This window comes from Lithobates pipiens, unplaced genomic scaffold (genome assembly GCF_037356315.1).
Source record: "Lithobates pipiens isolate NorthernLeopardFrog02 unplaced genomic scaffold, aLitPip1_a1.2 Scaffold_4, whole genome shotgun sequence".
NCBI lineage: Eukaryota > Metazoa > Chordata > Amphibia > Anura > Ranidae > Lithobates > Lithobates pipiens.
The window spans coordinates 2,332,673-2,345,861 of NW_027507852.1; the positions used below are offsets into that span (position 1 = coordinate 2,332,673).

Here is a 13,189-nt window from a genome sequence, read left to right on the forward strand (position 1 = left end):
CAAAACATTTAAAAAAACTTCTTTCATGTTGTCATTATGGGGTATTGTTTGTAGAATTTTGAAGACAATAATGAATTTAATCCATTTTGGAATAAGGCTGTAACATAACAAAATGTGGACAAAGTGAAGGGCTGTGAATGCTTTCCAGATGCACTGTACAATTTAACCACAATAATATGGCTTACCTATCAGAGAGGGCTCTTACTGGCAATGTTGGCAACAAGGTATAAAGAAGGTGGTGCTTGGTGCGATACAAGCATGGTTTTTAGTCTTCCTTTTTTTTCCGAATAGGCACGGGGGGGGGGGGGGGGAAGTTCATAGAGAGCTGATATATGACTTGAAACGCTATAGTTAGGCCTTAATTTTAGAGAAAGGATATACCAATGTATGTAGTCAAATTGTCACATACTACAAATAACTTTAAAGATGATCAGGTTACAGTCTGTCAGTATGTGAGATGGAAACGATCTCTGAAAATGAGTTCATCTGAAAAAAAAATGTCACTGGGTTTCCTTTTGTTCTTAGCAGATTCGTTTCCAAACAATGAGAAATTAATATAATATATAATAATATGCATAGATCATTCAATTAGCATAAATGCAATCCTTCAATCCTTCAAAAAAAAGGGTTGACATGTAAAGAAACTATATATTCATATTTTAAACTAAGGTCATTTTCAATGGAAACAATAAAAATTAGGATTAGTTGATATGTGTCCAAAATTCCTAGATTATTTTGGTGGGCCCTCAGACTACATAATTTTTCATGAAGCTAAAGAAGATTCCACAGATATTTTACACTCAGATTGCAATGTGTGTGTGTTCATCTTTATGTTTATCTTGTATGTACCACCCTTATTTAAATTATGTAATTTTATTTAGCTGCACCCATATTTTTAGAATGGTTTAAAACTTTTGGCTCTGGAAGTTGGCAGTATTTTTTAATGTGCGTTTTAGTGCATCCTTAAAGGTCTTGTTCCTAAAGCTATAGATAAAGGGGTTTAGGAGTGGTGTTACTATGCAGTTCAACAATGCAACAATTTTTGTAGAGTCCACCTTGGAATTTTTAGAGGGTCGGACACACATGAAGATACAGCTGCCATAGACAATGAAGACTACAGTGAGGTGGGATGCACATGTAGAGAATGTCTTCCTTCGTCCAAACGCTGATGAAATTTTCACTATAGCAGAGATAATACAGCCATATGAGACCAAGGAGAAGAACAACGATCCCAAGACCAAAGAGGAAGCTAGTATAAAATCTAACATACCGATAATATATGTATCTCCACAGGCCAATTTCAGCAAAGGTGCAACATCACAGAAGTAGTGGTTAATAACATTGGAACCACAAAATGGCAAGCGGAATGTAAGGACAGTCTGAGCAATGGTGTCCATAAAGCCTCCAAACCAAGAACATAAAATCATCTTTAGGCAAAGTTTTGGTTTCATGATAGTGCCATAGCGCAAAGGATGACAAATAGCAACATAGCGATCAAAGGACATTATAGCCAGAAGCAAAAACTCAGTGGTGCCCAACAGGAAATAGATATATGACTGAGTAAGACATCCATAAAAAGATATGGTTTTACTCCCACTGATTAGGTTAAAAAGTACTTTAGGCACAATAGCAGAAGTAAAACTAATGTCAAGAAATGCTAGATTGCTGAGAAAAAAGTACATTGGAGTGTGCAATTGGGTATCGCTCAGGCTTACTACAATTATTGTTGCATTACCTACTAAAGTAATTGCATAGCAAATGGAAAGGATCACAAACAGTAAGACCTGAAAGTCATAGGTAAGGGGTATGCCCAGCAGTATAAATTCTGTCACTAATGTAACATTCACATCCATCATTTTAGAAATGTCTAAGAAAATACAGTATAAAATGTTAGAATATATCTCTCAATTTGGAGTTAAAAATGCACTAACATTCATTACTAAATTTTTTGTTAACCTAGATTAGAAACAAAGAGATAATTTTGCTAACATACAAGTTAGGCCTTATTCACACTGGCACTGCCAAACCTGCATTTATATGCATTTAGAGGCCATTTCTAAATACAAGTAAATGTATGTAAAAATAATTTTGAACAATCATAAATTGTGCTGAAAGTAAAAATGCAAAAGAATATAAATTATATATATATATATATATATATATATATATATATATATATATATATATATATATACACACACACACACAGTTGTACTCATAAGTTTATTATTCACAGAATATGAATGTTAACACAAAAACTTTTCTTTCAATCATGGTTAGTGTTTGGCTGAAGTAATTTATTATGAGTCAACTGTGTTTACTGTTTTTAAATCATAATCACAACAGAAACTATCTTTTTCATTTTTGGTGACTATCTCAACCTTTGACAACCACGCTGGGGGAAATCTCCATTGGACCTCTTTGAGTCGTCATTCCCTACCAGATTTCAGCTTGCATGACCCTTATGCCGCGTACACACTAGGGATGAGCCTACCCCCTCCCTACACCCCCCCCCCCCCCCCCGGTTCAGTTCGCACCAGAACTTTCGAACGGACCAAAAATTTGTGTGAACTTTAGAACCCCATAGAAGTCTATGGGACTGAAACGTTCGAAATAAAAAGTGCTTATTTTAATGGCTAATATGCAAGATGTTGTCCTAAAAAGGGTTTGGGGACCCGGCTCCTGCCCCACGGGACATGGGTCAATGGCAAAAATTTATTTCAAAACTGCAGTTTTTTCTGAAGCACTGATTTTAATGACGATTAAAGTGAAAAAAAAAAGTGAAATATTCCTTTAAATATCGTGCCTGAGGGGTGTCTATAGTATGCCTGGGAAGTGGCACATGTTTCCGATGTTTAGAACAGTCCCTGCACAAAATGACATTTAACGGAAAAAAAAGTAATTTAAAACTGCTTGTGGTTTTAATGTAATACCTGTTTCAGGGAATACAGATGAAAATCATTGAGAAAAATGGCATGGGTAGCCTCCCTGTCCATTACCAGCCCCTTTGGGTCTTGTACGGATATTAAGGGGAATCCCATACCCAGTTAAAAAAAAGGAAAGGTGTGGGGCCTCTAGGCCCTATATACTCAGAACAGCAGTATACAAGCAGTGCAAACAAGACAGGGACTGTGTAGGTTTGTTGTGTTAAGTAGAATCTGTTTGTAATTTTGAACTGGTACATTTTAAAAGTGTAGCTCCTGTCAAAAAAATATATTTTTAAGATTTTTGGAAAATATAGGGAAGGGTTATCACCCCTGTATAATTTTTTTGGGCGTCTCACTTCCTGTTGTATCCTTCCGTTTGCAAGTAGGAGACGTTTGCAAGTTGGATGATTAAAAGTAGGAGCCTGCCCTATATGCTCTGCAGAAATGGGGGCCTAAGGTGTTGGTGTTGCCACAACACTGTAAGCCCTCAAAGTGACTCTTGCTGGAGTGCCCTGCTGTGAATGATTTTATCAAGAATTGTAATTACATGCCCCTGTTAAACAGGGACTGAAAAATTGGGCCTTAGGCACTGCTTGCTGGTGCCACAACACTGCAACCTCTCCCAGATACTCTAGTTGGAGCACAGGAATGAGACCTGCTGCAAAACATTGCATCAAAAACTGTAATTACATGCCCCTGTTAAACAGGGGCTTAAAAATTGGGCCTTAGGCACTGGTGCTGGTGCCACGACACTGCAACTTCTCCCATATACTCTATTTGGAGTGCAGAAATGAGCCCTGCTGCAAAGCATTGCACTCTAATTGTTAAACAGGGGCTGAAAAATTGGGCTGGTGGCATCACCCAGAACCAAAAATGTTCTTCCAAGATATCAGAAGGATCATTGAGGAGGAAGAGGATAGTCAGTCAACATAACAGGACAGTCAATCAGCATAGGCAGTCTTGAAGGGATGTGACATTTAAAAAAAATTATTCGGTTACATCAGCTTCAGGTGCTTGGTAGCTGGTGGTGATCCAAGACTGATTCATCTTTTTGAAGGTCAGTCGATCAACCGAGTCGGTGGACAGGCGCACCCTGTGATCGGTTACAAAGCCACCAGCAGCACTGAAGGTGCGTTCCGAAAGAACGCTGGATGCAGGACAGGCCAGTAGCTTAATTGCATATTGTGCAAGCTCTGGCAGTGATCCATCTTCAAGACCCAGTAAGCCAGTGGATTTTCGGTGGGAAAGGTGTCCAAGTCTGACCTTGCCCCTAGGTATTCCTGCACCATGTAAATCAGATGCTGGTGATGGTTGCTGGAACCGATCATACCTTGGGTGTGCAGACTAAAAAATGTCTGAACGCATCGGTCAGATGGCCACCTTCTCCAACGCTCCTTCTGTGACTGACCACCAAGCCTCAGCAACACGTTGTCCAGGACCAGGAGTTTGTAACCTCCCAGTCTCTGGGAACGCGTTGCACAGACCTTTCTGCAAGGCCTCCCAGAGATGTCTCATCCTCTGCTCCCTCTGCGACGGCAAGATAATGTCGCCAACTTTACCCTTGTACCGTGGATCAAGGAGAGTGGCCAGCCAGTAATGGTCCCTCTCCTTGATCCGAAGAATACAAGGATCCTTCCGCAGGCTTTGCAGGATCAGGGAGGCCATGCAGCATAGGTTAGCTGAGGCATTCGGTCCGGAGTCCTCTCTGTCACTAAGGACAAAATGATCCGCAGCCACCTCCTCCCAGCCACGTACAAGTCCAGGTGTTTCTTGGAACTGTAAATCATCCGTAAAATACTGCTGATGCTGAGTGCCAGGCTCCACCTCCATGCTGACACAAGCTCCTCTTCCTCTTCCTGTGTGATGGGTGGGACAGCAGGAACACTGTCTGGATAAAGGAGGCCTTGAGAGGCAAGGAAGTCCTCCACTTCCTGCCTCTGTTCTGCCTTAAGTGCCCTGTCCATTATTCCACGCAGCATATGCTCCAACAGGTGGACAAGAGGTACAGTGTCACTGATGCATGCACTGTCACTGCTCACCATCCTCGTGGCCTCCTCAAATGGTGACAGGACAGTGCATGCATCCCCGATCATGCCCCACTGGCATGGTGAGAAACAACTGAGCTCTCCTGACCCTGTCCTGGTGCCGTAGTCACACAGGTACTCATTGATGGCCCTCTGCTGCATGTGCAGCCGCTGCAGCATGGCCAACTTTGAGTTCCACCTGGTGGGCATGTCACATATAAGGCGGTTCTTGGGCAGGTTCAACTCCTTTTGGAGCTCAGCCAGCCGAGCACTGGCATTAAATGATCTGTAGAAATGCACACAGACGTTCCTGGCCTGCCTCAGGACATCCTGTAAGCCCGGGTACCTGCCCAAGAACCGCTGCACCACCAGGTTAAGGACGTGAGCCACACAGGTTACATGGGTCAGTACGGAGCACCGCTGGTTCCGAGGACAGAGCACTGGAAGAGGCCATGGAGGAAGAAGAAGAGGAGGGGAGGAGGAGAGAGGTGTGTCAAAACCAGTAGTAGCATTTTGGAGGCGTGGTGGCAGAACAACCTCCAACACTACTGCACCTTGTCCTGCATCCTTCCCAGCTGCCAGAAGAGTGACCCAATGTGCCGTGAAAGATAGGTAGCATTCCTGTCCATGCCTGCTGGACCATGAGTCAGCGGTTATATGCACCTTACCGTTGACTGCCCTGTCCAGCGAGGCAAGGACATTGCCTTCCACATGCCGGTAGAGAGCCGGAATCGCCTTCCGTTTGGGGACCTGCCACTGAGGAACCGCACATTGCACACACTCATGGAAGGGGGCCGAGTCTACCAACTGAAAAGGCAGCAGTTGAAGTGCTAGCAATTTAGCCAAGCTAGCATTCAACCACTGGGCATGTGGATGGCTGGGAGTGAACTTCTTTTGATGGTCCAGCAGCTGGGGTAGGGAAATTTGCCTGCTACAATCGGACGTGGATGTACTGCTAGCAGAGTGCCCGCAAGCACTTTGCTGTGACACACCTAATTCTACACCTTCATTCCTCACAATGGAGGTTTCAGAGAGGACTGAAGGTCTAGTGGGGTTGGAGATCCCAGCTGATGAGGAGCAAAGAGAGGTCCGCTTTGTTCTTTGGTGTGGGTCTTTAAGGTACACTTGCCAACGAGCTGCATGGCAGGTCAACATATGTCTGGTCAAGCATGTGGTGCCCAAGCGGCTGATGTTTTGGCCACGCGAGATACGCTTGAGACATATGTTGCAAATAGCAGCGGTACGATCTGATGCACTCGTCTCAAAAAAGGCCCACACCAAAGAACTTTTGGAATAACGCGCAGAGGCAGCGCCCTGCAGGCGGAGCTCTGCGGTGTGATTCAGTCAGTGTGCTGCCTCTAAGCTGGCCCCTGGAAGGCATCCTGCCTCGTTGGAGATGTGCCTCCTCCTCTCTCCTATCAGGCACCCACGTGGAGTCAGTGACCTCATCATCCCCTCCCTCTTCATCACTGGAGCAAACCTGGCAGTATGCTGCAGCTGGTGGAACATGACTGCCAGATTGCTGTCCTTCTTAAACATCCCCTCTCTCTGCGCTCACGCTACTGCCTTCCTCTAGCTGGGTATCATCATCAGAGCCTTCAAAACGCTGGGCATGCTCCTGGAACATGTACCCAACACTGTGCTCAAATAGTTCGGTGGACTCCTCAGGAGGACATCGTGGGTCTAGGGAAGGAGTGACTGATGATGAAATTGAGACGAGGGAAGAGGATGCGTTGGCAGCTGCTTTGCTAGTACCCTGAGCCTGGGTGAGAGAGGGTGAGGAGGATGAAGAGGGCTTGGTCATCCACCCTACCAAGTCTTTGGCATGATGCAGCTCAACACATCCAGCTGCCGAAAATAAGGACAAGCGTGTCCCATGGCCACGTGCTGATGACGATGCACCGTGTCCACGACCAGCACTGTTGTCTATAGACACAGAGCCTGCTTGCTCGTGACTGTCTGCCTCTCCTTGTTGGCCTTCCAGACATAGTAATGTCCTGCAGGGAGATGGGAAAACTAGCAATTGGGTAGTGTATATTGTGCTGGAGGCACACAACACCCACTAACTCCTGCAGATGCCTGTATGAGAGAACACCAGCAATAAAGGGTAGATACAGATGTATACTGTGCTGTGCTGTAGGCACACAACACCCTCTAACTCCTGCAGATGCCTGTATGAGAGAACACCAGCAATAAAGGGTAGATACAGGTGTATGCTGTGCTGGAGGCACACAACACCCACTAACTACTGCAGATGCCTGAGAAAAGAACACACTGTCCTTGCCTATCTAGCTCTTTCCCTGCACGCCGGAAAACACACTACACAAGGGCGCCGCGCTTGCGGCCTTATATAGTGTGGGGCATGTACTAAACCCCCCTGAGCTATAATTGGCCACAGGCATCTTGCCTGTGGCCAATTATTGCTCTCTTCGCTGCCAGCGCTGTGATTGGCCAAGCATGTGGGGTCACAGTGCATGCTTGGCCAATCATGAGCCAGCAATGCACTGCGATGGCGCAGTGCATTGTGGGCCACAAATGACACACGAATTTGGCACGAATAGCCCATAACGTTCAGTATTCGGCAAACATGTGAACAGCCGATGTTCGAGTCAAACATACGTTCAACTCGAACACCAAGCTCATCCCTAGTACACACAGTCAGATTTTCCAACGGGAAATGTTGGATGTGAGCTTGCTGTCAGAAAGTCCGACCGTGTGTATGCTCTATCGAACATTTGCTGTCGGACTTTCCCCCAACAAGTGTTTGCTAGCAGGTTTTTAAAACTTTGTTGTCGGAAAGTCCAATCGTGTGTAGACAAGTCCGACACACAAAAGTTCACGTATGCTCGGAATCAAACAGAAGGAGCCGTACTGGCTATTGAACTTCCTTTTTCTCAGCTCGTCATACATGTTGTACATCACCACGTTCCCACGTTCATAACTATTGGCCAATATTTGTGTGACCGTGTGTATGCAAGACAAGTTTGAGCCAACAACCTTCGAACGAAAATCCACGGTTTTGTTGGCAGAAAGTCCGATCGTTTGGGGCATTAGACTGAAAAGCTAGGGGTCCATTATATCTGGTGAGTGAGGACACAGGAGGGGTGTGTGTCACACCATGGAGTGAAAATTTGGAGCACTATAGCACATTTTAGAGGATTGGAGCACAAGAGCACTTTTATTGGGACATTTTTGTAATATATAATAATATAATTTTTGATGAATTGTTTTCACGTTGGATGATTTATATTTGATATAAATGTTTGCACTATTGTAATCTCTGTAGTTATTTTATTGTATACTTTTTTTAACTTAGCCTTTCACACTCATTTATTAGTGGTCTATTTAATGTGTTTAGAGAAAATAGAATTCTGTGTGTCCAGGATCTATGTAGACATTCACAGCACAGCTAAATACTTAAATAAATAAAAGATGATCATTATATGCACCCCTGCCAGTCTTGAATGGTTAATCCCATCCATGTAAATGGATGAATCTGAAAGAGAGCTTCTTTTTTTGACCACCATTACTGACTGGATCACCTGATGAAAATAGAAGAAAGAACGTCTAAAAAAGATAATAAAAATAAAATAAAAAATAAAACAAATGCAGACATCAAAACTAAGAATTGGTAGGCTGCAACATAATAAATGTTTGCTTTTGGGTTTAATACTGCTTTAAAATTAATGAAAATACCAACTTGTCAACTCAAAAACTTGAATATAATTGTCCATTAACCCCTCTAGCGGTAATCCCGAGTCTGGCTCGGGTTGGGAATTTACTAGCAGGAGCGGTAACCCTGAGCCAGACTCGGGATCGCTTCGCTGGATGCAGGGGAGGACACAGTGAGAGTTACTTACCTTGTCCCCTGGATCCAGCGATGTCCTCCGTGCTGTGTGATCGAGCTGTCCTCCACTCGATTCACAGTGCCGAATGCCGCCGAGCTCCATTCCCTGCGGCGTTACGGCACACGGGAGCGGAGAACGGAGGCAAATTCAAAAAAGTAAAAAGACACAAAACACACACAGCACTGTAATCTTACAGATTACAGCGCTGTATTAAAAAATTACACACACCCTTTGTCCCTAGTGGTCTGTCCAGTTTCCTGCATGCACTTTTATATTATAAATACTGTTTTTTCTGCCTGAAATTTGGAGATTGTTCATAGCAACCAAAACGTGTCCCTTTTTCAGTGTTTTAGGATTTGATTACATTATTGAATAATTTTTATTATTCTTTATTATATTTTAAACTTTATCATACCCGGGATGTCTGCTAGACTCTGGTTTGAACAGATTTAAGAGAGTTATTCCTAAGAATTACAGGACTACAAAATAAAACGCCATATTTCCATGCAAAATAATTGTACCGCTTTCAGCACCTAAAACCAGACTGAATCATACCGCCAGGGAGGTTAAAGAGGAAGCAAAGTCTTCCTCTTTAATTGTACCTACAGGTAACCCTATAATAAGGCTTGCCTTTAGGTATTGTAAATATCTCCTAAACTTGCACCATTTAGGATATATTTACTACATACGCTGCCGGCGACGTCTTTAGGTCCCGTGCCGGTGCCGCGACTATTGGCACCTGCGCGCATGAACGGGAGTGACATAATCGCAGCTCCGGCCAGTCACAGCGCCAGAGCCCACAAACCCGGAAGTAACTCTGGGAAACATGTCGGCCATGCGAGCGGTGTGCCGATGCTGATCCAGGACATCGTTCTAAGGTAAGTATTTCATAATGAACTAGTATACGATGCATTCTAGCTCATTATGCTTTTGTCTTGCAGGTTTTTTTGGGGGGGATTTTTTTTTTTTTGGAGGTTTACAACCTCTTTAAGAAGACATTTTTTCAAATGGTAACATATTAGATAAGCTGAATTTAACACCCACAGCAGTTATTCAAGCCAGGTTACACTTAGTGGCAAAATCACAAACTGCATTGTCTGAGACAAGTCTAAATTGTATTTAGAGATGATGATTGATAATGCACAGGCATGTTATGCAAATACCAAAAAAAAAGGCCTAACAGAAAGATGAGAAGAGAAATAATTTACAGGTGTGAAAAAGGTTTAGAAGAGCTATATTTTCAGAATGAAGCTAAGATTAAGAACACTCAAAACTAAACTATTATTTCATTGAGATACTTGGAACTGAATTTCATCAGAGGTCAATCAACAGTAGGTGAATTTCAACATGCAAAAAAATGGTAAAAAAAAATGAATGAATGAAAAAAAGCAAATGTTAAAAAAGTGCAGATGTGATGTGACATAATTCTGTATTGCAAGTAATGTATTGCATATGATTAGAGATAAAAGAAGACCTCAGACTATTTCCAGAAGCTTCTACTTTTTTCTCAGTACTGCTGCTGGATTTATCTACCATAACAGACAGGATTACAAAGAGTAAATGCTGTGCTATTTCCTTACATCTTTACTTTACTTTGCCATTATATCAGCTGAAAAGTTTATTTTGGTAAATACATCCCTGATTAAACTAAGGGCTGAATAATGTAATTTGTAAAGATGATGCACTTAAACCACCGTGCATTATTATTAAAACAATGTCCAACCCATATCATGCAGATACCGTTCCTGTTTACTCTCCACAGGATATTGGTTAAGGATTGTTTCAATAAAAATTTTTTAATGGATTAGAATAGAAATTAAATTTTAGTCCTAATGTCCTAGTCCTAAAATGCAGTTATTTAAGAGCATCACCTCCGCAAATTATATTAGTGTCAATTTCTCACAAAAAGGGGCATATTGATTAAAATACATTTTCAGGCCTTTATTATTACCGTACCATTGACTGTGTAAACCAAGAGCTTCATCTATGTACATATAGATCTAATTCTGGAATATCATCATCTGTTACTAAATATATTATGAATATTTTCTTTTTTTTTGGGTCAGTGTGCTGCCAACAAAACAGAATATAGAAACGTTTATGTAATATTACAATAGTACAGAATTGGTGATTATTGTATGCTCATTAGAATTAACAATTAGATCTGAGCTATAAGAATGCAGACAAATCAAGATCATATCATTTTATTACTTGGTATAGCAAAACTGGTTCAGTAAGCAGAGCCTACCTAAATTAATGTAGAATACTGGGAAAACAAGGGACAATTTTAACATCAAAATAAGCATGTTCTTCAGTATTGTCAGTCTCAAGTTACTGGGCCATCTACCACGGGACATCCCCTAGACGTGCAACAAGGAGAACGGAGGGTAACGGTAAGCCCAAAAATAACCAGCAGCTCGCTCGGGGGTTAGTGCTACATATATACACACACACACACACACACACACACATACATATATATATATATATATATATATATATATATATATCTCAATAGCTATATATATATATATGTGTGTGTGTGTGTATATGTAGCACTAACCCCCGAGCGAGCTGCTGGTTATTTTTGGGCTTACCATTACCCTCCGTTCTCCTTGTTGCACGTCTAGGGGATGTCCCGTGGTAGATGGCCCAGTAACTTGAGACTGACAATACTGAAGAACATGCTTATTTTGATTGCATCCAGAAAATAGCCACTCGCAGCTGGATGATCACTCAGGTTGGACAATCCCTCTCTCACAAGGCCTAGCAGCCAACTTGGTGCTTACTCAGGAACAAGTCTCTGCCACAGACGTTGTTGTAGAAATGTACAAGATAATGTCTCTGCCACAGACGTTGTTGTAGAAATGTAGGAAACTAAGCTTTAGAACACTTGTAGGATACCTGGATCTTTCAGCCTGCTTGGCATTATCCACAAGACCGGATTCTCTCGGTTACTTCAGCCCTTCCAGGCTCTTGCTAAGAAAACCAACCCGTACGTGGTGTTCTTCTGAAGAGTCCTCCCCTGGAAAGCTCGAAGTACACTGGGTCTCTCCCGAACCGGAGACGGCACCCAACCACCTCAGAATCCTCCTTTAGTTTCCTTGCCTTGGTCTAGCCATCTCCAAGGCATTAAAGTCGGGTGGATCCGCACCCCAGGCCATAGCCTTCCTGGGGGCTGGTCAGGAGGACCAGGACCATGTAATCAGCACATCATACTGGACCGGAACCCCGAACCATGTGACATCCGCATCTTATGTACCCTCTCCCAGAAGCACAGCGAGAATGCCACTCCCACTGGACGGGCTCCGAGATAGAGTAACTTAAACGCCTGACCAGACCACAGTTCCATGCCTGCCAGAAGAGACAGTGCCCCCCGTGGTCAGGCTGAACATCTCACAACCCAGTCAGACTGATGCTGAGGCCCAATTTAGATAATTACATCCAAACCAAACTGCAGTTTAGACAACTTTAATTTTAGAAAAACCCCATAGCGCGTGCTCTTCAGGAGCCGCCGCTACATATTTATATACTGTATTTATCTATAGAACATTACCATATTATATAAAGCAGAATCGATCATTGGTAAATTTTTTATATATATGTAAAATAATAAATTGGACATATGACATCCTTAATTAGTATGTGTAGAGTAACTCTAAAAGAATGTTAATCCCACGAGGCTCATAGTTTCTTCATGGATTTTTGGGGTAGGCCTCTCGGTACAGTAAGTTCCCATATGGGGTGCCGGGAGTGCTTCCCCCAAAGATCCCGCTACAATAACCAAAATGAAAGAGGGCTTGTCGGGCATTACGATGCCAAACCCTGGTTGCTTGTCTTACTCTTTCTTGCCATCTGGTTTTACATGTAATCACAACGTTTTTTCATTACTTTACTGGAAATAGTGTATTTCATGTTTTTGTATTAAACAAATAAATATCTTTGAAAGTAAAAGAATGTTAATCAACTAGATACAAGTGTACCATTGCCTTACCTTTATATTCAAGTACAATCAAAAATGTAAAATAATCTATTCCTTATTTGTCCTATATGTAATGTATTTGGTGGCTAAGCAGACAGTCCATTCTTTGTTGAATTTAGCACATTCTACCAGTGCTGTTTGAGAATCTTACACCCTGCTAGCTCACAGTGCAGCATTTATATTCTCTGCATTACCAGAAATCTATTATCTTATTCTATTTTCCCATGAGGCAGTAACATCACAAACCAATTTCACTGGTTATTATTAACATCAGAAATAACTTTTCAATAACTTAAACACAGAAAGGTAAAAGTTATGCTAAAACTTTTTATTGCAAGTTTTATAATAAATTGTGTAACTGTGTGAGTTTTTAATCCATTTTTTAACTGTATTGTTAACTGGTCTTTA

The 13,189-nt window shown here is 42.2% G+C and overlaps 1 protein-coding gene across 1 annotated transcript; it reads right to left on the reverse strand.

Moving 5' to 3' along the window:
- Positions 1-670: 670 nt before the first annotated feature.
- Positions 671-12,922, reverse strand: LOC143956655 (olfactory receptor 6E1-like). Its single transcript, XM_077466844.1, has 2 exons — positions 12,794-12,922; positions 671-1,867 (listed from the first exon to the last, which is right to left on the reverse strand). Exon 2 carries the CDS (start codon positions 1,854-1,856, stop codon positions 906-908), a length of 951 nt encoding a protein of 316 aa, XP_077322970.1. The 5' UTR covers positions 1,857-1,867; positions 12,794-12,922; the 3' UTR covers positions 671-905.
- Between the last annotated feature and the right edge of the window lie 267 nt (positions 12,923-13,189).

Coding starts and splice junctions, on each gene's coding strand:
- LOC143956655 (XM_077466844.1), bottom strand. CDS start 1,856: ATGATGGATGTGAATGTTACATTAGTGACAGAATTTATACTGCTGGGC.